We start from the raw sequence: 23,558 nt of genomic DNA on the forward strand, positions 1-23,558 counted from the left end.
GGCATTGATGATCCCTAATTTCCCTCTCGAAAATGGCTCTGGGTTTATGCTTTTGAACTGCTGCAGTCCATCTGGTGTAGCTACATCCATACCAGTGTTGGAGAACAGGTGGCAGGACTTCGACACAATGGCAGTGAAAGTAGGCAGGATAGCTGCGCAACTTGGCGGGGGGGCGGGGTGGAGGTCCGTTTACAGGCAGTGGTGCTCCTGTGGATCTGCTGCTTTAATAGTTCCCAGGTGGCAAAGGTCACAGTTCAAAAGCAGCTGCTGAAGAAATTCAGTGACGTGCTGTACTGCATGTTATAGACAGTACATACCGCTGTTACTGTGAGCTGGTGCTGGATTTACTGAATGTTTACAGTGGTGGACAATGATGAATTATGACTTGGCCAGAAACATTGTAATTGCTGCACTATTTCATCATTATTATGTTCCACACTAATCTCTCAGATGCTAGCTAATATTATCCAAGCACAGAAAAATCCAATCAAAACTAGTCTTGTGGTTAGTGCAAAGATTCTGTGAGCTAAAGGGTAACTTCTGCCTGGCATCAAGTTGCTTCCACGATATTACTATTAAACTACAGTTCAGGAAGAACAGTTTCAGGTTAATTGGTACTAAGCTCACTTGAGAGTGGCCTCTTCGATTTAGAAACAAAGATATAGAACTAAGAACGGATTCAGTTTGGTATCCTCACTAAGAATCTACAAGGTACAGTTGACAGCCAGTGGAGAAAGCCAATGTAAATGACAAGGGTCTGTTTATGTGAAACCGGGGCATAAAACAGAAACAAGTCAGCCACAATTAAACAGTATGAATGAAATGCTACGTCAGATCACCAGTCGGGGTTGAGAAACATATCAGCTACGATCGAATGGTGGAGCATTCTCAGTGGGTTAAATTGCATAATTCTGCTCCGATATCTTATGGTCTTCTGGAGCAGTCAAATACTTGGGAGACCTGAGCAATAATCCTAACGAGGTACAAGTGTTAATTATTAGGAATTCCACTAACATGAGTAGAGTCAGAGTCATACAGCACAGAAGTTTGTCCAAATCATCCATGCCAGCAAAGTGTCCCAAACTAAACTAATCCCGCTTGCCTGCATTTGACCCATAATCCCTTCAAACCTTTCCTATTCATGTACCTAATCAAATGTCTATTAAATGTCGTAACTGTTAACAACCTCTACCAATTCACCTGGTTTTGCATCATTTGAAAGATTTATGATGTTTCTCTATAGTGTAAGTTACTTAAATAGATTGAAAGAATAACAGCTCCAACAGTGACCCAATCCACGGCAGACATTCTCCCTATTTGTAAAACAACCATTTGCTATCCTGCTTTGCTTCATGTCATTGAGCCAATTTTGTATCCGTACCTCTTTCCTTTTAATTCCTGGGCTTCAACCTTCTTACCAAATTTCTGTAATGTACCGAGTCTATTGATCTTGACCAATCTTCTCTTTATCACATAACATAAAAATTCAAGTTAGATTAGCTTTAACAAATACCTGCTAGCTCTCCTTATTGGCCCATTTTTTCGGCAAATTAAAATTTATTTCGGTTTTCTTTGTAATTGTTTCTGATAACTTGATTGTGCTTTCTTGTTTCATATGTTTACCTGCTTTTTGAATAATGTTGAACTATTTACAACTATCCAGTACTATACCAATATCCAAAGTAGTCTGAAAGATGGTGACCAATATCTAACTAGATCTACTTTTTGATATTATGTAAAATATTATCTTTCAGGAAACCAGAATGAATTCTATCAGGACCAGATGACTCAGTGATTCGCAGTGGTGCTGATCTTTTCACCCATCTTCTCTATCTATAATTGCTTTGTGTGTAACTTCTTTCTTCTTTTAGTGAAACCCGCTCATATTCTGCTTCCAAAAGGAAGTACTTACTTAAAACTTAAAACACATTCTCTGCTTCTATGACAAAATTTCCCTTTGGGGCACTAAACAATGAAACCTGTTCCAAAGGGATATTTGCTGCACTAAATAAGTTATTTTTAGGTGTGATCCACTAGTCACTACCAAGATGATACCGCTTCACCTAAAACTTTACATATCATTTTACAAAACAGCAATTGTAAAACAACCTCATTCCTTCAGACTTTGGATTCCTGCACATTAGTCCAACAGATGGAACAAATGCTGATCTCATTGCATCAAAGACCGGCCAAAGTTTCCAGCATGATGCAATCACCAAATACCTTCCCTTTCAGCTCGCTGAAGGGATTGATCCCTCCACAAAACCCTGGTTTATTTGTAATAGGGTTGATAACACTTGCCCTTTCACGTCCTCACTTCACACCATCTAAGGCCCCAAACACTGAGGTGAAAAAGCAATTTACATGTGCTTCTTTTAAATTACTCTATATCTGTTGCTCAATGCAGTCTGCTCTGTCTTAGGAGACTAAATGCAAATATGTTGAGAGCTTTGTGGGCTACCAAGTTGACCACAAGTTTGAGCCTGAGACTTCAGTCATCAATCATCTTAATTCTCTAGCTTGCTCTTGGAACAGCTCATCTTTCAGTTGACAGTTTACAACTTTCCAGGGCTAGTACAAGCTCAATAATTTCAGACAGTAACCTTTAGGCCTACATTGTTTCCTGTTTCTTTGCAGGTTTCGATTTGTAGTGGCCAATGCACTTTGAGACAGTGAAGGAAAGTGTTTTATGTTAAGGTGGTAGTCCCTTTAAGAGCTAGACACTAGACAGAAAAATCCAAAGAACTGCGGATGCTGGAAGTGAGAAACAAAATCAGAAACTGTCGAATATGGTAGTCAGAACATTACATCTGTTTAAATATTGCCAACAAAAAAAACCTACAGCATTTCTGATGCTTTAAAAGAGATGAGAGATTACTAATTTAGGAGTTATATCTTCCTTTTGCCTTTCCCAATTTATTTCTCTCATGTTGACCATGCTGAGTTGTGATAATTTTTGCCCTGCCCGATCCTGCACTTACCAAGCGCCTACACTCATGTTTTACTAGAAGTAACCAATTAGTAATCAAAAACAGTACCAATTCTCGCTAATCCAGGAACACTGGACTTTGTAGGTGCTTCATCCAGAATAGCATGCAATAGTAAACTGATGGGGTCAATATCCACTTCTATAAACTGGAACACAAATCTTCCACCAATGAAGTTAAGATCAGCTAATTCCTTCCAATTCCTTTAGGTTGAGTTTGTTTATTGGATTTCATTATTATTGCCAAATTTTCATTCCATCAGGGTTCATCTGCAGTAATATCACCATGGTTCACAAGTCTTTTGAACTGTGTCACACCACTCAGCTTTGGAGAGAGTGGGAAACTGCATAATAAGCAAAGCAGTATTTTTTAACCTTTCCTTCCAATTTTCATGACATCGTCAAATTTTGAAAATTTGATTTGATATCCTAGGGCATCAGATCCTCTGTATGTATTTGCAAAATTTGAAAGGCCAGGATTTTTCTGTGGCAATAACAAAACTGCCCATAGCATAAGCAAGAACCACGCGTGACTTGAAGCCATGATGTGGAGTTGCTGGTGTTAGACTGGGTTGGAGATGGTCAAAAATCACACATCATTGGGTTATAATACAACAGATTTATCTGAAAATATTAGCTTTCTGAGCACTGGTCCTTCCTCAGGTGTAATGGGACAGGAGGTATCAAGACACAAAATTTGTAAGTAAAAGATCCAAGGACCATAACAACAGGTGCGAATGCATTGAATAAACCTAAAATGGCTGGCTGTCTCCCTCCTGTTAAAAAGGAGATTAAGGTTTCAATTGGTTAAAATATAAATCCCAGAAGTTCTTTCAAGTTACTGCACCAAAATAACTAAAGGCTTTATCAGAGTACACAAGAGGTGACATCGCAGGTCAGGCAATGCGTTTTAGGTGAGAGAGGCCTGATGCAATTGTAATCTTACAAAATGTCCTGAATCTGCAATGGTCCTGGCAGATTGGAAAACTACTAATGTAACCCTTCTGTTTAAGGGAAGAGGGGACAGAAAATAGGGAACTATTGGCGAGTTACTCTAACATCTGTCATTGGGAAAATACTAGAGTCATAATAAAGAGGTAGTAGTGGGACATTTAGGAAGTTATGGTACAGAGTCATTGAAGGGACATTTAATTGCATCCTAATTTGCTGATGTTATGAAAGTAGGTAGAAAAGCAAGTTGTGAGGAGGATATAAAGAATCTACAGAGGGATACAAGATAATAAAATGTGAGGCTGGATGTCCCGCAGGCCCGACCAGGCCCCCTCCACCGACACTCTCATCCGCCTAGCTGAACTCGTCCTCACACTCAACAACTTCTCTTTTGACTCCTCCCACTTCCTGCAGACTAAGGGGGTGGCCATGGGCACCCGCATGGGCCCCAGCTATGCCTGCCTCTTTGTAGGTTACGTGGAACAGTCCCTCTTCCGCACCTACACAGGCCCCAAACCCCACCTCTTCCTCCGGTACATTGATGGCTGTATCGGCGCCACCTCTTGCTCCCCAGAGGAGCTCGAACAGTTCATCCACTTCACCAACACCTTCCACCCCAACCTTCAGTTCACCTGGGCCATCTCCAGCACATCCCTCACCTTCCTGGACCTCTCAGTCTCCATCTCAGGCAACCAGCTTGTAACTGATGTCCATTTCAAGCCCACCGACTCCCACAGCTACCTAGAATACACCTCCTCCCACCCACCCTCCTGCAAAAATTCCATCCCCTATTCCCAATTCCTCCGCCTCCGCCGCATCTGCTCCCACGATAAGACATTCCACTCCCGCACATCCCAGATGTCCAAGTTCTTTAAGGACCGCAACTTTCCCCCCACAGTGATCGAGAACGCCTTTGACCGCGTCTCCCGCATTTCCCGCGACACATCCCTCACACCCCGCCCCCGCCACAACCGCCCCAAGAGGATCCCCCTCGTTCTCACACACCACCCTACCAACCTCCGGATACAACGCATTATCCTCCGACACTTCCGCCATTTACAATCCGACCCCACCACCAAAGACATTTTTCCATCCCCTCCCCTGTCTGCTTTCCGGAGAGACCACTCTCTCCCTGACTCCCTTGTTCGCACCACACTGCCCTCCAACCCCACCACACCCGGCACCTTCCCCTGCAACCGCAGGAAATGCTACACTTGTCCCCACACCTCCTCCCTCACCCCCATCCCAGGCCCCAAGATGACATTCCACATTAAGCAGAGGTTCACCTGCACATCTGCCAATGTGGTATACTGCATCCACTGTACCCGGTGCGGCTTCCTCTACATTGGGGAAACCAAGCGGAGGCTTGGGGACCGCTTTGCAGAACACCTCCGCTCAGTTCGCAACAAACAACTGCACCTCCCAGTCGCAAACCATTTCCACTCCCTCTCCCATTCTCTTGATGACATGTCCATCATGGGCCTCCTGCACTGCCACAATGATGCCACCCGAAGGTTGCAGGAACAGCAACTCATATTTCGCCTGGGAACCCTGCAGCCATATGGTATCAATGTGGACTTCACCAGTTTCAAAATCTCCCCTTCCCCTACTGCATCCCTAAACCAGCCCAGTTCGTCCCCTCCCCCCACTGCACCACACAACCAGCCCAGCTCTTCCCCTCCACCCACTGCATCCCAAAACCAGTCCAACCTGTCTCTGCCTCCTTAACCGGTTCTTCCTCTCACCCATCCCTTCCTCCCACCCCAAGCCGCACCCCCAGCTACCTACTAACCTCATCCCACCTCCTTGACCTGTCCGTCTTCCCTGGGCTGACCTATCCCCTCCCTACCTCCCCACCTACACTCTCTCCACCTATCTTCTTTACTCTCCATCTTCGGTCCGCCTCCCCCTCTCTCCCTATTTATTCCAGTTCCCTCCCCCCATCCCCCTCTCTGATGAAGGGTCTAGGCCCGAAACGTCAGCTTTTGTGCTCCTGAGATGCTGCTTGGCTTGCTGTGTTCATCCAGCCTCACATTTTATTATCTTGGAATTCTCCAGCATCTGCAGTTCCCATTATCTCTGATACTACAGAGGGATACAGATAGGTTAAATGAGAGAAAAAAAAACAGCAGGTGGAATATAATGTGGAAAACGTTACGTCGTCCACTTCAGCATGGTGAATAGAAAAACACATTTTTAAATAAAGGGATTGCAGCAAGCTGCAGTGCATAAGTATCTGGGTGACCCTGTATATGAATCATACATATTCATCATTCAAGTAATTAAGGGGGCAAACAAAATGTTGGCCCTTATTGCAAGGAGCCCGAGTATAAAGGAAGTGGAAGTTTTGCTACATGTTCTGAGATGTGGAGCGGCCTCTGCACCATCAACACATAGCAACAACAGAGTGCACCATCTACAAGATATACTGCAGTAACTTAGCACTTTCTAAACTCGCTGACCGTTACCATCTAGAAGGTCAAGGCCAGCAAATGCATGGGAAAGTCACCACCTGAAAGTTCACCTCAAGCTACTGACCATTCTGACTTACAGTCAAAGATATATAGCACAGTGACACACCCTTCGATCCAACTCTCCCATGCCGACCAGCTATCCTAAATAAATCTAGTCCCATTTGCCAGCATTTGGTCTGTATCCCTCTAAACCATTCCTATTCATATACCCAACCAGATATTTTTTTAAATACTGTAAGCCCAGGGAAAAGTTCTTGCCTATTCACCTTATCCATGCCACTCATTATTTTATAAACCTCTAAGGTCACCCCTCAGCCTCTGATGCTTCAGGGAAAATAGCCCCAGCCGAATCAACATCCTATACAATCGCAACATGACCTCCCAACTCAAAAACTCAATGCACTCACCATTAAGGGCAAACATACCAAACACTGCCGTCACTATTCTATCTACCTGTGACTCCACCTTCAAAGAACCACTAATCTGCACTCCTAATTCTCTTTGTTCAGTAACACTCCCCAGGAACTTATCATTACGTATACAAAGTCCTGTCCTGATTTGGCTGACTAAAATGCAGCATCTCACATTTAACTAAATTAAACTTCATCTGCCACTCCACAGTCCCTTGGTCAACATGATCAATATCCCGGACAGAGATAACAGGAACTGCAGATGTTGGAAAATCTGAGATAAAAAAGTGTGGAGCTGGATGAACATGGCAGGGCAAGCAGTAGACCCAGCACTGACCCTTGCGACACACCACTGGGCATAGGCCTCCAATCTAAAAAGCAACCCTCCTCCACCACCCTCTGTCCCTTACCTTTGAGCAGTTCTACATCAAAACAGCTAGTCCCCCCCAGTATTCTGTGTGAACTAACCTTGCGAATGAGTCTCCCATAAGGTAGCTTGTCAAATGCCTAACTGAAGTCCACATAGACCACATGCACCACTCTGCCATCATCCTTTTTGTTACTGCAAAAAACGCAATCAAGTTAGTGAGACTCAATTTCTCATGCATAAAGCCATGCTGACTATCCCTAATCACTCTTTGTCTTCTCAAATACATGTAAATTCTGTCCCTCAGGATTCCTACCAACAACTGGCTCACCACCAATGTCAGGCTCACTGGTCTTGTTCCCTGGCTTTTCCTTACCACCTTTCTTCGTGAGGCAACAGTAGACAACCTCCAGTCTTCCAGCACTTCACCTTTGGCTGTTGATGATATGAATATCTCAGCAAGGGGCCCAGCAATCTCTTCCGTCACTGTTCAGGTTCCAATGATTTATCTACCTATATGAGTTTTAAACTTGAAAGTATGCCACCATCTATACATTTCTGCTCAGTAAAAATCCGAGAACAACTTCTTGACAGCACCATGGATGTTCCTATATCCCAAGCACTGCAGAAGTTTAAGAAGTTAGCTTACCCCAGTTTTGTCCAGAGATCTGAAATTTGGGCAACAAATGCTGGCCTACCCAGGGATATTCATGTCCCATAAATGAATAAAAAACCGTCCACAGTTTGGGTGTAAATAAGAGGGGGAAGTTTCACTGGAAGCTGTGCAGAGAAGGTTCATTAATCTAATTCTTGAGATGTGGGGCTTGTCTTATGAGGAAAGGGAGGGGCCTAACTCAACAGGCATTTAGAAGATTGAGGGGTGATCTAATTGAAACATAGAAGATTCTTAAACAGCTTGATAGGCTAAGATGCTGGAAGGATTTTTCTTCTCAGGTACAAGTGTAGAATTGGGAGCACAAATTTAACAAAGAATCTCCCTTTGAAGAGGGAGATGAGAAGGTTGTTGGTGTTTCAAACATATCTTCCACTGCTTATAAGGAAACAATGCCATTGAAAAGTTGAATTGGACAGATATTTCATTGACAAGGGAGTTACGGGAAGCAGGCAGGAAAGTAGAGTTAAGGTTTCAAACAGACCAGCTAATATCATGTTGCATAGTGGTACAGGCTCAATGGGGTGCACCTGTACTCGTATCTTGCATTTACTAATTTTCTAACACCACAGGAACGTCTGGAGTCTGCATAGACAGCAAAATGTGAAAATCCAGACCGTTTTGTGGGTGATTGTGTTTTTCCAGGTGGTGTACTGTAGAAATCCTGAGTGTACTACGTAAAATCGCTGAGCTGATGAGAACATGCCCTTTGCTTTACTAGTCCTGAAAAGGTTATCCCATATTGAATGAGGTGTTATTGCAGGAAGCTCATAATTGCTACTGAATAACCTCTTAGGCGTCAGAACTTCCTCAGCAATGTAGTTCTTTAAGATACATGTTTGAAAGCATCTATTACACACTCAAAGTCTTGTCATGCCCAAGTAAAGGTAATGATTAGCACAAACTGCTCTCAAACAAAAGTATTTGAGGGATATCATGATACTCCATTACAGTGTACTAAAGAAGCTGTGTAAGATGGTTTTGTAAAAAGATTTATAAAAGTTTTTCCAATCTGTTGGCAGACGATGATGACTTCGCTCCCTTCAATCAAGTTTCCCTGCTTAGCTAGAAATTCAATCACTCGCTTCTGCACTATCGCTGCAATGGTATTATGGCTCATACCGAACTTATTGAGGCCTGACCCAATGCTCTTCTAGCAATTTCTTTCAAGGTTGTTCCACCCATTCTCACCTCAAGTAAATAATATTGTCTACCCCGGTCCCCTCTCCCTTCCAAGTCCCATAAAAGAACTCTTACACTGAGACATTGGCGGTTTTTTTCTTCCTCAGATCACATTGGGCAATTTGTCAACCATAGTGCATTTAACCATCATCTCAATTCATTATGCTCTGTCTTCTAAGTTTACTGCCCTCAGTGAATCTCTCCCTCAATGTTAACTGCCCAACCTCAATCACGGCCAGTTCCCAAGCCTGCCACCTCACATGGTCTCATTCTATTAATCACAAGCAAGTCTACCTCTGACCAGTTTCTTCCATCACTCTCCATCAAGATCCACTCGTTCCTTCTGTATTCATCCCTGTAAATAATGTCTTCAAATTCACTGAATTATACTTCTAAAAGTTGAAGTCAGTTTGCCGCAACCTTTCTGCAGTTGTAGATTCTTTCAACCACATGTTCACTTCCTCCTTTGAGGTTTCAGCCTGCATTAAAAGCATCCCTCGCTCTCAACACAGCAGTTTCCCCTGATATGGTGCAGATCTCCATTCCCTTTAGTCCAAATAACAGCGACTTGCGAAGAAATAATAGACAATTTGCTTAGTCATTTGTTGCAAGGTCTGGTTGGATCTCAAAACACTAGTGCTTCATGTGCTAAAACTACCACCACTCCAAGATCATTCTGGAATGCAAATGAAACTATTAGCTTCTTTCTGCTACTGTAGATCATCATGTTAAATTGCTCACCTTCAACAGATTGTTAATAGCTCTCTGTTCTGATGTTGCTGCTCTCGCTAACCTGCTGTCACCACCCTATTCATCAAAACCCAATTCCCAACCCATCGATTGCTATTCTATCCCTTCCAAGTCCTTGAATTTGATATTATTATTCAAATCCATCAAGAATTAAAATTAATCCTATGCAAACGTACATCCAACATGCTGTATCGCAGTCAAATTTCAAACAATGTATCAGTCCATCAGCCTACAAAAAATATACAACGCTCCAGAATTATGAGACTAGAAATATAAAAGATGTTGTTTCCTTTTATGTTCGTGCGCTTGTGAATTTTTTGATGAGTGCATAATGAAAATCTCCAATAAAATGTCTTCTTTTACCAATGCTCAAGTCTACAAGTTGATTATTTCAACTTTCTGAAGAATAAATTGACATAGCATTGAATTTTCAGTCCCCCCAAATTAACGTACATCTTTTCTGGTATACCATGTCTGAACAATTTCAATTAGGTTTCAACCAAAGCTACAGCACCAAAATAGTTCCTTTCAAAACAGAATTCCATTCTTAACTATTTAATTATTGCCATACCATCCTATGCAGTGGCTTCTTTTCTTAACCTCACACACTTGCCGCTAGCATCTTACATGGTTCAAGTCTGAGTTCCTTTCTACTTCTCAACAACATACTTCTATGACAACCAAAAGCACAGCAATTGTGTTTACATTCATACTGATAACATCCAGCTCTCTGGTGCACGGCCATCTCTCAATTCTTCTACAGCGTGTGAATTATCAGGCTGCTTATCCAACATTCAGTTCAGCAGAAAATTCCTCCAATTTACTATTGGGAAAACTTTTGCCATTATTTTTGGTTCCCATTCCAAAGTCTATTCTCTAGTTACTGACTCCATCCATTTGTCTTTCGTATCTGCTTGCAGAGAAATAGTTGAGATTACAACAGTCTGTTCACAGGGAGTCTATCCCTATAATCTGACAGTCTGGATTGACATTATGTGACCAACAATGGGCACTAAGCAGGTAAAGGACTGAAGTGCCGTTGACATTTCTGCTGGAGGCATTCCCCCAGAAACCACAGGGCAGGCCCAAAGAATCACCACTCCAATTAGCTCTCCAATCCTTCCAGACTTGCTGTCCCCATCAAGGAACTCCAATAGTGTACAACTGCTTCAAAAATTTTTCATCAAATATATGCACAATTTACATCTTTTATTGAAGAAAATATTGACCTAGCTCTATCACAAGGTCAAAAAGGGCCACCTATTGTTTTAGTTCTAAATTTCTAACTCTTACCTTGTAAAATAAACAATGTTGGAACTGTAATAAACTTGTTTGATTTGCATTTACTGATGGCCAGTTTCCTAGGCTCTTAATCAGATGTCTCCATGTATCTCAAATTTAACACCTGAATCTCCAATCTAAACATTGCATTTGTAAAAGTTAAACCCCCTAAACACATGAACTACAGAATCAGATATTCACAACTATATGCTACAAGTTCTTAGAGTGAGTATTCCCAATGCATAGCATCACAACCCATCTGTACAACTACCCTAGCTCCTACTATGTGCCCACAGAAGCTTTTAACTATGAAACTAAAGGTGCAAAACTGAATATGAAGGAATTTGAGTTTCCACGTTTAATGTTAATAACACAAATTTTAAAACGTTTATATTGTACCACCGTACATCACACATTTCTCATTAATTTTACTTCTACGGGGAAGAAAGGCAAACTGTCTATCCACAGAGTATTTGCAAGAAACATACAGCTGACTCAACCAATAAGAAAATAGAAAGCACTGCCCTTGCACAAACAGCAAAACCTTTATATGCCATCTTTAACACTGAAGACATCCGAAGGAATATCACAGAAATATAATCAAAAAATAAATGAAGGTTGAACCAAAAGACCTATTGTGTCTACACACACACACACACACACAGACAGACAGATTGGCTCCACATAGCAGTGATGTTGGCAAAAACACAGCTATTTTTTAATACCAAAAAGTAGAAAATGCAAAGCACAAAGTTCATGTAATCAGCAATGAAAATCGTAAACCATACACAAGTTGTACCAGTTCAAAATAAACTGGGCTCAAATGTTCAAATTAGCTTTTTAAATTATGTCACAGTGCAGGTTGGAGCAGGCAAGAATTTAACTGGCCAAAGGATGGGACAAACCTTAAAGAGTTTATTAATTAAGATGAGACAGGGAAGAAATAACGAGACCAACTGAGGGATCAAACTTTGGATTTCATGCACTGTGGTAGTTGCTAGTTTTGATAAGTGTCCAGAAAGGGGTTTCATATTTAAAATAAAAATACTGGCTTGTGCAAATGAAAGCAAACCTATAATTTGCTACAGGGTACTGTGAAGTCTGCCACTTAGCTATCCCCTTGGCTGTACTAGGATTAGCAGTGCAGATAGCCTGTTTAACCAAATAGAAATTTATTCATGTTCAAATGGCATTGTCAGCACTGCAAGTTATTTACTTTAATATTATAAATTTTATAGACATTTTAATAACTATTATAGTTAACAAATGTAGAATTAGCTTCTGATTCCATCCTTAGTACTCTTTGTTGTTTTATTCAAACTTTATTTTTGTCTGTTTCCTTTCCTAATAATCATTTCCAGGGTAAAGGTGACTTCTGCTTTACTGCCCCTTACCTGGAGTCATGTTTAATCAAGAAAACAGCAAATCCATACATTTCAAATCCCTGCATCAAGTGACGTCTGTCAGGTTTGTCCCTTCCCAGACAGGGGCCCCGACTTTTACAGAGTAAGAGATCACAAGCAAGAGTCCATAAGCGATGGAACAAATCAGTAAACTTCTCATATGTTTGTTATGGAAAAAACTATAAGCAGCATAAAACATGAATTTTGCCATGAACTGAAGAAATGAAATCATGTGTTAAATATTACACAATGCTGCCAGGTGTGTTTTTGATCAGGGAGCTCATAATGTAGAACAGCTGGCTACCTCAACGCCTATCCCCCAATCCTTCAGCCCATTCTCATGATACAGAGGGTGAGTGGGTGCTGGAAGTGCAAAGTAAGTAAATAATGAAGGATGAATCAAGATTGCTTAAAACTGAATGAACTTCAACACTACACTGTTCATGCCACAAAAACTGACAGGGATTGGCAGATGGGCAGGGAAAACTTCACTGCCTAAAGGCCCACCACCTTACCTGACTGTAGAAGTCATCGGGCCTCCTTTGTGGATTTGCCTGCATTCCCACCAGCGTCCACTATGGAGCTCTGGTGATGGGGAGGGCATTCTCACACTATAGGGCAGAAGTGCCATTTTGAAATTAATTTAGCCCACCCATGGTGATATACGGCTGCAGGGCACACTTGTAGATTTTCTTCTTTTTTAAAAGCTGAGTAAGCAGTTCAGATTGAAAAAGCACGGCGGTTAATTTTTTTTAACATTTCTTAATAGCTATGTAAATACTTCATGGACCTCCTTCAATTTTCACAACAAATTTTGTGCATTCCTTGATAATGCAATTCAATGAAAAGAAACAAAGGATATTTGCAAATACCACCAGCAAGTATCCAAATGGAAAATACTTATGTTTGAAGCTGAACAAATAACAATTTACTATTTACAATCCACCTAAATGTGGTAACAGCAGGAGCAATACCCGTCATACAACGCAATCTGAAAACTTTAAGAATACAAGGTGTTGAGCTGGATGAACACAACAGGCCAAGCAGCAGAGGAGCAGGAAGGCTTTCGTTTCAGGCCTAGACCCTTTTCTGAAGAAGGGTCTAGGCCTGAAACATCAGCCTTCCTGCTCCTCTGATGCTTCTTGGCCTGCTGTGTTCATCCAGTTCTACACCTCGTTGTCTCAGATTCTCCAGCATCTGCATTTCCGACTATCTCTGCAAAAGTTTTACTTGTCCACCAGAAAGTCACTCAGGCCTGGCTAAATTACATGTGCAAGATTCATGCAAAGAACATACAACTTATAAATTCAACTCCACTGCTCTTGTGTATCATTGGGAATTTATACCACGAAAATAAAATGTAACACCATGCATTTCTGATTGAGACATTATCTTCGCTAATGCCTTTTACGAAAAAAAAAGAATTTTGAATCCTATAATCCTTGAAATGAGATCAGTGGGAAGTTTTTTTTCCACCTACCTGTTTTGGGGTCCACATCTGCTGGTAAGTGTGGTGGAGGGTTACCTGGTGTGAAGTGTTCATTACTGTATGTTATCAGTGGTGTTAACGGGTGGACATGATGGGGATGTTGCACAACGGGTACTTTATTAGACTGTCAAAAGAAAGACAAGAAGAAAGTGAGTGAGACAACAGCAACCAACCAATGAACCATGACTTACACTAACTGCATGTACTGAAGGGGACCTCCAACTGGGAACACATGAACATATTAAGTGTTGCCAAAAACCAGAGGCTTACATTAGATGATGAATGGTTCTGGGTCAGATTTTATTTTGAAACATGTCATCTCTCTTCTATCAATTTAGGTGAATTGTAACAAAAGGAGATTAATTTAAATCACTCTGCATTAAAACAACCATATCTGCTGCTATTTATCAATCAGGTTTACAGTACTTAGCAAATGTCCAAATTCCATTAAGTCAACATCCATGAGAAAACTGCATTAACTATGAAACAGCTTGGAGTAGCAGAGAAATTATGAAAAATACAAACCTAATTGGGTTGTAATGATAAACCAATGTGATCATAATGAAAGAGTTTTTTTTCTTTTACCTGGTATGTTTAGTTCAACAAAAATATGACCTTGATGTTTTTTTTGATCATTTTATCATTTTATTGACTAATTCAATTCATCAATGAACCGTCAAAACCATTACGGCCCAACACACAATTGTAAACAGGAAAAACATTTATTTAATTAAAACTAATTTTGATTAATATCATATCAAAAAATAAAATCAAAAATATGATCAATTAGTTCAAGGGTTTATAAAAACTCTTGCGAGATGTTGCTGACAAAGATGGTATTTACAGCCCATATAAATTTGAAAATAAACTTCAGCTATAAGCTTGAAGGAATATTTTCATCTAGGTCTTGTTAAAATTGAAACAAGACAACTGGGTAGGTCATCAGGATAATTTTACTGAATTAAAGTCACAAAACCTTTGTATATTTTGACATACACATGAAACTACTAATGTGATTTCAACTTCAATAACTAGTTGATGAATGAAAAACTGTGTTTAAATAGTTGAAAGATTCACAGTAAAATAAAAATGTGAAATCATCCCAACATCACACATCATTTTAGGACAGTATTATCTATGTCCTACCATACTACCTCTAAACATTCATGCCCACCAGGGACATCTAGCAGCACTAAACCAGTACTGCATTTTGGTTTAAAGGCTGACGCAAGCATTTATCCTTGTAGTTTTTAAGAAAAGCTTTTTGAAACGTGTGAAACCATAACGTTATTAAGTCTAATTTCTGAAGCTACTTACAACGTGTGTACTTTAAAAATCACAACTGATGTACAGAATACACAGGGTTAATGGTTTAGATTTTTGTTATATACAATAACCAAAAGATAATCATAAACAACGAGTGCCTCTAAGAAAAACAGATCTGCTTCCCATCGAAACAAATGAGAAGTAAAACCTTGAGTGCTCGCATGAAGATTTCATCATGATGCTACAGGGCATTTTCAGCTGTGGAGTTGCAGCTGCTTGCTCTTTGCAAGAAGGCTCTGTTCACTAGCAAAGTAAGTCTCCTGTAAGTTCAGTGTTCAGAAAGAATTTGCTGCAGAATCTTGCGAGCAAACAGCAGGAGGCTACAGCTAGTTATTTACCGTCTACAGTGTCTCCTGTTTCTAATTGGCGCCTGCTATTGTTGTAATGAGTTTATATGAGGCATGGACAATATAGAATAGATCATGATTCAGTTGCTTCCCCTTTATAAATGTTTTGAAAGTACCATCTCATCATCAAACTAATTTCAATTGCACTGAAACATTTATCAACAAAAAACCAATTTGGGCAAATATAATCTGACTTCAATCCATCTTATTTTAGAGATTGCTTTGATTCTGCCTAAATTCTCTTCAAAACCTATTCATTACTCAAAAGTTAATATTTCCAACCAGGTTGGTCATGAGTACCATCAATTCAACATGCATTAAAACATGGGAAATTGCAGTGAGAACATTATCTCCTCTTCAATGATCACCGGTCTAATACAGCCTCAAATAAATATTTTCTCAAAAGTAGGCACAGGAAAATCATCTCAGTCATTGAGCTTTCTCAGCTGTATTACAGCCTGATCTGATGCATACTGCTACATTGTATTTATATCTTTCATGCTAGACCCTGTTCAATGGATGATCTGATCTGAGGAGTTGCATTGTGTAGTGGATGATAACGGCTTTTCACCAAAAATTATTCCGAGCCCTCTATGTTGCTTGTAGCACCTAAATGCTTTGTTATTGCGTGAGTTTTAAAGGGTGACTGAACTCAATCCATTTGGGAGGACTAGTCAACTGGTTTGCAGTGTCACATGTTGCAATGTGCATTTGGACAAAATGTAAACTGGTGGTTTGCTGTGTTTCATGAGTTAGGCTGTCATGTGGTAAGCAATTTTAAACTTTTTTAAAAGTAAAATGTAAATTCATGTAACTACATCTTTATTTGGAAAGGCATGTTTCTTTAATTCCTTCATTCTTTTTTTCTTTATTTTTGGCCCCTCTTTCTTAATTTGCTTCTCCCTCATTTTTGGTGCTCTCCGGTTTATTTTCCGGCTCCTTAGTCACTGTTAAATCACCTGAAAACCAAGATTCTGAAGTTAGCTGTACTGTGTTGTTATCTTAGGTTTAAATTAGTCTTTCAGGAGATTATTTGATTTATATCTTCCGTAAATTTTATGACCTCATAACATCTTAATATCAAGCAATTTCAAGACAAACATAACTCTGCATCCTAGGCAGCATCTATAATCCAAAATTCACAATGTTTCCTACTTCCACTTCAATGTAATTCTGGCTTTTCACATCAACAATTCCAATGGATTCTGTAGGTGAGGCAGATTATTTAGTGCCACATATGGGTAGTCTCTTTCTGTAGATTTGTGCCCAGTGAAATTTGATTGAGACTTGTACAAGCTCACTGGGGACTCCTGTAGCCAGTGCAGTTGCGTACAGATGTGGCCACTATGATTCAACAGAAATGCTGGAGTAGTGGGAAATATTGTACATTAGATTCTTAAGGCCATAGAGCCATGACCAGAGGCTAAAGCTTAATTTCTACCGGAATTGAAAGATAGAATTGGATAATATCCAAGCATTTGAAATAATGAAAATAAATGATGAGGTGGATGTGGAGAACTATTGCAGAGCAAAAACCATAGCCGGGTCCATCATTTACATACTCAAAAATGGTGCATGAGTTGAACTTAGGTTAAAACTGTACCTCTCAATCTGACCAGTCGGTTTTTGAACCCAGACATACTATTCAAAAGAGAGTTGAATTAGTTTCCAAATTGCTGCAAAGGGTGTGGTTCAAAGAAATAACGCAATAACAAAGCATTTAGGTGCTACAAGCAACTCGTAGAGGGCTCGGAATAATTTTTGGTGAAAAGCCGTTATCATCCACTACACAATGCAACTCCTCAGATCAGATCATCCATTGAACAGGGTCTAGCATGAAAGATATAAATACAATGTAGCAGTATGACCAGAAATAAAAAAAATCCTTGACAGCAAATACTGAAAAATGAGAGAATTAATTATGCTTAGAGCACATTTTATATATTCTTAACAAATCTCAAACAGCATGATGGCATCTTAACAAAACGTACATTTATCAAATGGATATAATGGTGGGAGACTTAATTCAATCCATTAACTTCTAAACTGAAGTAACCAGATGCCAAATTAGAAAAATTAGGTGCTTTATATGTAAATTAGCAATATATATTTTGAATTTCAAAGCACTTGAGTGATCTTTTGCATACTTCTACATCTGTCAGGAAAAAATAAAGTCAATGTAAATATTGTGTCAGTAAAAATTCTGAAGAGCAAGACTACGGGCAATGTTTAACATAAATGTTTAGGTTGGATTTAAAACATAGCTGACTTCCAACAACATGCAAAAGGAGAAAAGTGTGCTTAGCCACAGAGCCTATCGCAGCTAAATATGTAGAGTTCAAATGACAATATTAACAGTTAGTAACTTCAGTTATTTTAATTCCATTCCTTGATATAGATTCCTAAACTGGTCATTAGCACGTATGCTTACATCCTAATCACATTTCAGCAGCTGAATTCAGTAATACTACTAAACTAATTTGTAACTTCTGTAAATCGACAATGCTTTGCACGTGAAAAATGGCATCATGCAGTTCTTAAAGCTTTCAATTTTTTTCTTTCAGGAACACCTCAATGGAAAATATTAAACACATTTTATTGTAAAACGGAAGCATTGCTGCCCTATCAGTGGGATTTTTTTTCTTTAAAAAGCAATGAAGTACATCAGCTTGATATGTAGTTCATTTATACAGCTTTAGTATTACGCGTTATTTTTATTACCTACCAACTTGTATTGTAAGTGAAAGGAACAACAGTATTCTGCTTATTTCTGTGAGTAACCCTGACTAGTTACTGCTGGACTAGGTGATGAGGGAGTTGAAGGTGTAATTTTGAAACAAAAACCTTTCATACTTTATTTACCAGTTTCAACTTGTATAAACCAAAGATAGTCACAATGACTTTTAATCACTGGGCACTTGCCTTGCTCAAAACGTATCTCACAAAATAGAAGCATGATAATACCAGAGATATAGATCTATGAGAAAGATAGAACTATTTTCACTGAATATACCAAATTCAGTTTCATTTCATTAGGTTTCTAGTGATGAGAAATCAATTTCTGCAAGTGTCTGTGCTTCCAGTGGAAACCACAAGCCAATGGCCTTGTATGTAGGTCACACCTGTATGGGCACAGACACAAGCATAAAGTGCATGGCTTTGAGCCAGATTTTATAGCACTGCTCTCTAATGCTTGTATAAACAGTCTTTCACTTTCCACTCCTTCCTCACCGATTTCACAAGTTTCACATACTCCCTTCCATGGAGATCATGTCTATTTTTATCCTGATGGTAGAATTTTCTTCCTTAATTATGATGACCATGAAACTATGTTCAGTGGGAACAGATATTAAAAAATCTTGTCATTTTTCCTCTATTTAAAACTGTGTTATTTAGTGTTTACATGAAGGAAAGAGGATGTTAGAATATTAAGCTGTTGCCAAGGGAGGAAACAGAGGAAATGCCTGTAGGAAGTGGGACTGTCCTTCAAACAGTGGCAGTAGGCAGGCTGTGAAGGGAAACCCCTCCTCTTGGATCATTGCACAACGCTTTACCCAGGAAACTCTACAGTCAACCTCTGACCTTTCAAGTGTACTTAAGCATCACATTCCAAATACGCTGCAGTGGAGATATTTCACTAGGGTGGACCCGACACAGTATTCACAATCAGGAATGCGGCAGTCAATGATTAATTGAACAGACATAGTCCTTCCCCGCTTTACTTATATAAAAAAAGAGATTGGTAACCCGAGAGAAATGAAAGCTTGCCATTCACCTCTGATGTCATTAATCAAGAGACTGGCAAAACAAACTAGAGTTGTTGTGACCATCTTTCTACCCAGTCCCTTATACTGAATGCACCCCTATTGCGTTCATTGCATTTCTGTGCAGCTGAAGAAAGATTGGGTCTGAAATGTGCATTTGTGCTCAAAGTACAATAAAACAAAAGCAGCTACACAAGGGGGCTTGTCAGGCAGCCTTCCCCAGGCTAATTCTGGCAAGTCCAATGCTTTGCTTAAATTATTAGCCCTGAGCCTGGCTGTACCCAGACATGGCTTACTGGTTCCAAAGCTACTAATCTTAATGGTTTGCAACACTACATTCTCTTATTCTGAAGGTCTGCACTGTATTAACTCCCTAATTGCTGGTCAATTCCAAATAACTGCAATTTTTAAGAGAAGAGGTTTTTGTTTTTTTAAAAAGAAAGACTATTAAGAGTTAAATTTTACAACTCTTCCCCACACGATAATTCTCCATAAACTGAACTTTAAAAAGATTTCCTAAAAGGACAAAATTTAAATCCACACTTTCATTCAATATTTTCTTCTCATTCTCACCCACCAAAAAAACCCTTCACACCTGAGTAAGCATTTTCTTCCAAATCTACTATCCCTATTCTTACTTATACAGTGGTCTGAGCTCTTTCACAGTATTATACAGCTCATTTCTGGCCAGGGTCTTGCCCTTTGTTAACTGGCTATTGTTCCCAAGGACAAGGGCTTCATTGACTAGTAAAACTCTCCTGTTCAGAAAGAGGCCTCTCTTCTCCAACAAACGATGACAGGACCACTGACACAACAGCATACATGACAATACTGCATGACCAGGCAGCACAAAACCTCTTCAGAATGCTCTCACATATTTCCACGCTGTTCCAGATGTCAAGAAAGAAAGACAACTTTCTGGCCACCCAATTGTCTCAATTGTGTAAGCAAAATCAAATTAAAATCCAGCTTCGAGCCTGACTATCAATTAGTAGAGAGCTACTACTATTAAATGTATTTTTTCCACATTAAACAATTAGTTGTTCACGGAGACTATGTCGCCACATATTTTGGGAGCCGGAAGATTTTTTTTTGTGTTTCAGTAGAACACACTCCTTTCTGATGGCACCTTCAGTCAACGAAGCATTTTCTCGAAAACTTTTCCACTCAACATCCATCAAAGTGCGGTTACAATTCCAAAAGAAATTCACAAATGTGTCAGAACTATATGTTCTAAAGTAAAGAAACCACAATTAATTATTTGCAGTATTACTGCAACTCTATGCAAGTGTCTGAAATTGGGTACTTATTCATACAAGCCTGTAAAGTAAAAAGAAAGACCACAGTTTGGATGATTCTCTCAATAATCAACTTCTGGATCTTACAGTAAAGTAAACGCACAGTGGAAGAAATAAAGAGCTCTTGTTTGGAAAGGGAGGTGATGGGGGTGGGGAAGGATGCCACTCTTAAACATTCGTCTGGGATTCAACTTGTATTGTAAAAGAATAATTAAGACTACAAGACAAAAACAGAGAACAAAAGGCCACAAATGAAGAAGTAATTTACGGGGAAAAAATAGACCGACATGTTATAGCACATTAGGTACAGCTCAAGAACACTGGCGTTTCCGCAATTGCAAGATGCATTCCATTGCAAACGCAGTTACTTACTGAAAGGAGTCCTTTATCCCAATAGCTTTAGTAATTCCACCTGTTTTGAGCATACTTGGGACCTTATACAAATTTTGTAGGCATAAGAAAAAAAACAGCATCTGGATGATTTTCGAGACGTACCTCTTTTTAGAACATAACCAATAAATATAACTTAAGATTGTGGTTACTACAGAAGGTAAAAATGAGAGGTTAACCTGTATGATTCTTTTTCATGGTATATTTAATGTTTTTGACTTCCCTTACCAACCCAGTAATTTTTTGTCAGTAACAAATTTTTTTGTAGTTGCCTGAACAAATTAGCTATCGAATTATCCTGTTCACTATGCTAATATTTCAAACGTTTTTCAGTAAGCTAATAAGTTTTGGATACATTCTGCACTTCAATTCACACATTTTGAGTTAATATGGGATCTGGTATCAGGCGCGTGCAATGTTTTTCACTGTGATTTTATTTAAATGAGTTACTTGTTTCCATGTGATAGCACTGAACCCAAGGGCAGAAAGGTCATGCTTTACAAAGCAGTTACCGTTTCTTACAATGCTCATATGTTTATTGAGAGGTCTTAAGCATCACTCTTTTCAGCAAATCAATTTGCACTTAGAACAGTTCAATCTAAAATAGAAAAAAAAGAGTTTCACAGTGTCCACAGTACAATGACTGAACTCTGTGTAGGATGTGCGTTCTAGATAGGACAAGAAGTACAAGGAAGTTAACTGACAGGCAATGATCGATTGGTGTTTCAGGTTGACAAATTCCAGCAGTACAAGACATCTGCCAAGCATGTGACCTGATAAACAGCAGCACCAAGGCTCAAATACAAGCATTCATTTCAGCATAAACCAGAAAGCAGTCATGTGCAAGCTAAAGAATACAAAGTGCAGGAAAAAAACAGCTAGGCAATTTTATGCATTCACAATAAAAGGTCTACTTTTTTTTGAAGTGATAGTATTTTCATGGCCTTCAAAACGCAAGGAAAATGACAACAGTACCTATGTGCCTATCATTTTGCCTACAGCGCTTAGTAACATTGTTGTAGCAGCAGTAACATTACCATGTTAAGTGATTAGGCAACAAAATACAGTAAAGGTCTCTGAATAGGAACACCTGCATGGAGAGTAAAATGTTTCTTTTATCCAATTACTACTAAACAGGTATAAAAATCTGGAGTGGCAATTAGATGCATATTGGAGGCGTTGAAAACTGAAGTTATTAACCGATCTTTAACAGTACGTTTGCAATACCTTAGAGAATGCACAACTATTCCATTGCATGCATTAGATGTCTGTTGACCAACACAATCAAAGAGAATCCTGATTAACTACGATTACGAATGGTCCTAAGCACTTGACTGAACAGATTTACCGACTATATCTGTTTATCTCTCTTGCTTCTATCATGGAAGTTTTAGATTTGCAACATCAGCCAAAATATTCAACAGAAACAAACAAACAGTCACATCATTACAGCACACTTGGATAAAATTAAGCCATCAAGTGAATGTAACTTCTCAATTATCAATGGCTTCCCTCTCAGGAGGTACACTGTAAATAAAACAATAAAATTTATGCCCAGCCAACATATTGGGGATGTGGGTAAGACAGTGAAGAAATTCTTAAAAATGTTGCCTCGAAAAGTACCTTACAAAGGTTAAATTCAAGTTTTGGAATGATAGAACTATGTTTAATGTTCTTTTGAAAAAAAGCTCACCTTCACAGTAATACAAGTTCAGATCACTACAAATTTAGTGCTTTTTTTCCTTCATGTTAAAAAATGCAACTTGAAACTTTTGGGCATTATCACTACAACACCGAGAAGTTGCATAAGGCTTCACTGTACATTAAGCTTAATGTTTTAACCAATTCTCACAGGAATGCTTATGGTTTGCTGTAAAATACCCCATAACACACTGTACATATTTACGTATTTGATACTTCAATACCAGTAGATACCATGTATCTGATTGAAATACAATCATAAAAATGTCTAGATGGTTAATTATAAATGGAGGAAAGAGAAAATCACAGGGAACATTCATGAAAAAAATAATAAAATTTCAGTCTTAAAATGCTCATTTTATTCGTGCTGTTGGTCTGTTCAGAACATCTGGAATTAATTTTGTTCATAGCAGGAAAAAGACAGCCCCACAGCAGTGGAATACATATACAAATGAAAACCTCAACCTACATACATACTGAAGAAAAACATTAGATTTGTTTTTAAATCCAATCAGAATGCATAACATTAGACCTAAATCGCCATTTGGGTACATTCTAAAATATCATTGAATGGAAGGCTTTTGTTACACTACCCCACAGTGAACGAAGACATGCCAAAACCTCAAAAGTGAGGTTTTCCTGTAAACTCAAAGACTGTTCAGAAATGCTCTGCATATTCCCTTTTAAACAGTAAATAAAATCTTCTGCTGCTTCACAAAAATCTAAATGAAAAGGTGCACATTCAAAAACAGCAACTTGCTGTCTA

The 23,558-nt window shown here is 39.3% G+C and overlaps 1 protein-coding gene across 34 annotated transcripts in view; it reads right to left on the reverse strand.

Moving 5' to 3' along the window:
- Positions 1-23,558, reverse strand: part of tcf7l2 (transcription factor 7 like 2) — a 180,518-nt gene that overhangs the window by 26,725 nt on the left and 130,235 nt on the right. For all 34 annotated transcript variants that reach the window (XR_007249533.2, XM_048550651.2, XM_048550642.2 and 31 more), the window contains one exon: positions 13,958-14,090. Coding sequence is in view for 33 of the 34 variants with exons in the window: in XM_048550651.2 (XP_048406608.1) it covers positions 13,958-14,090 (133 nt within the window). In the remaining variant the exon portion in view is untranslated. The remainder of the gene's footprint in view (positions 1-13,957; positions 14,091-23,558) is intronic.

This window comes from Stegostoma tigrinum, chromosome 20, assembly GCF_030684315.1.
Source record: "Stegostoma tigrinum isolate sSteTig4 chromosome 20, sSteTig4.hap1, whole genome shotgun sequence".
Taxonomy (NCBI): domain Eukaryota; kingdom Metazoa; phylum Chordata; class Chondrichthyes; order Orectolobiformes; family Stegostomatidae; genus Stegostoma; species Stegostoma tigrinum.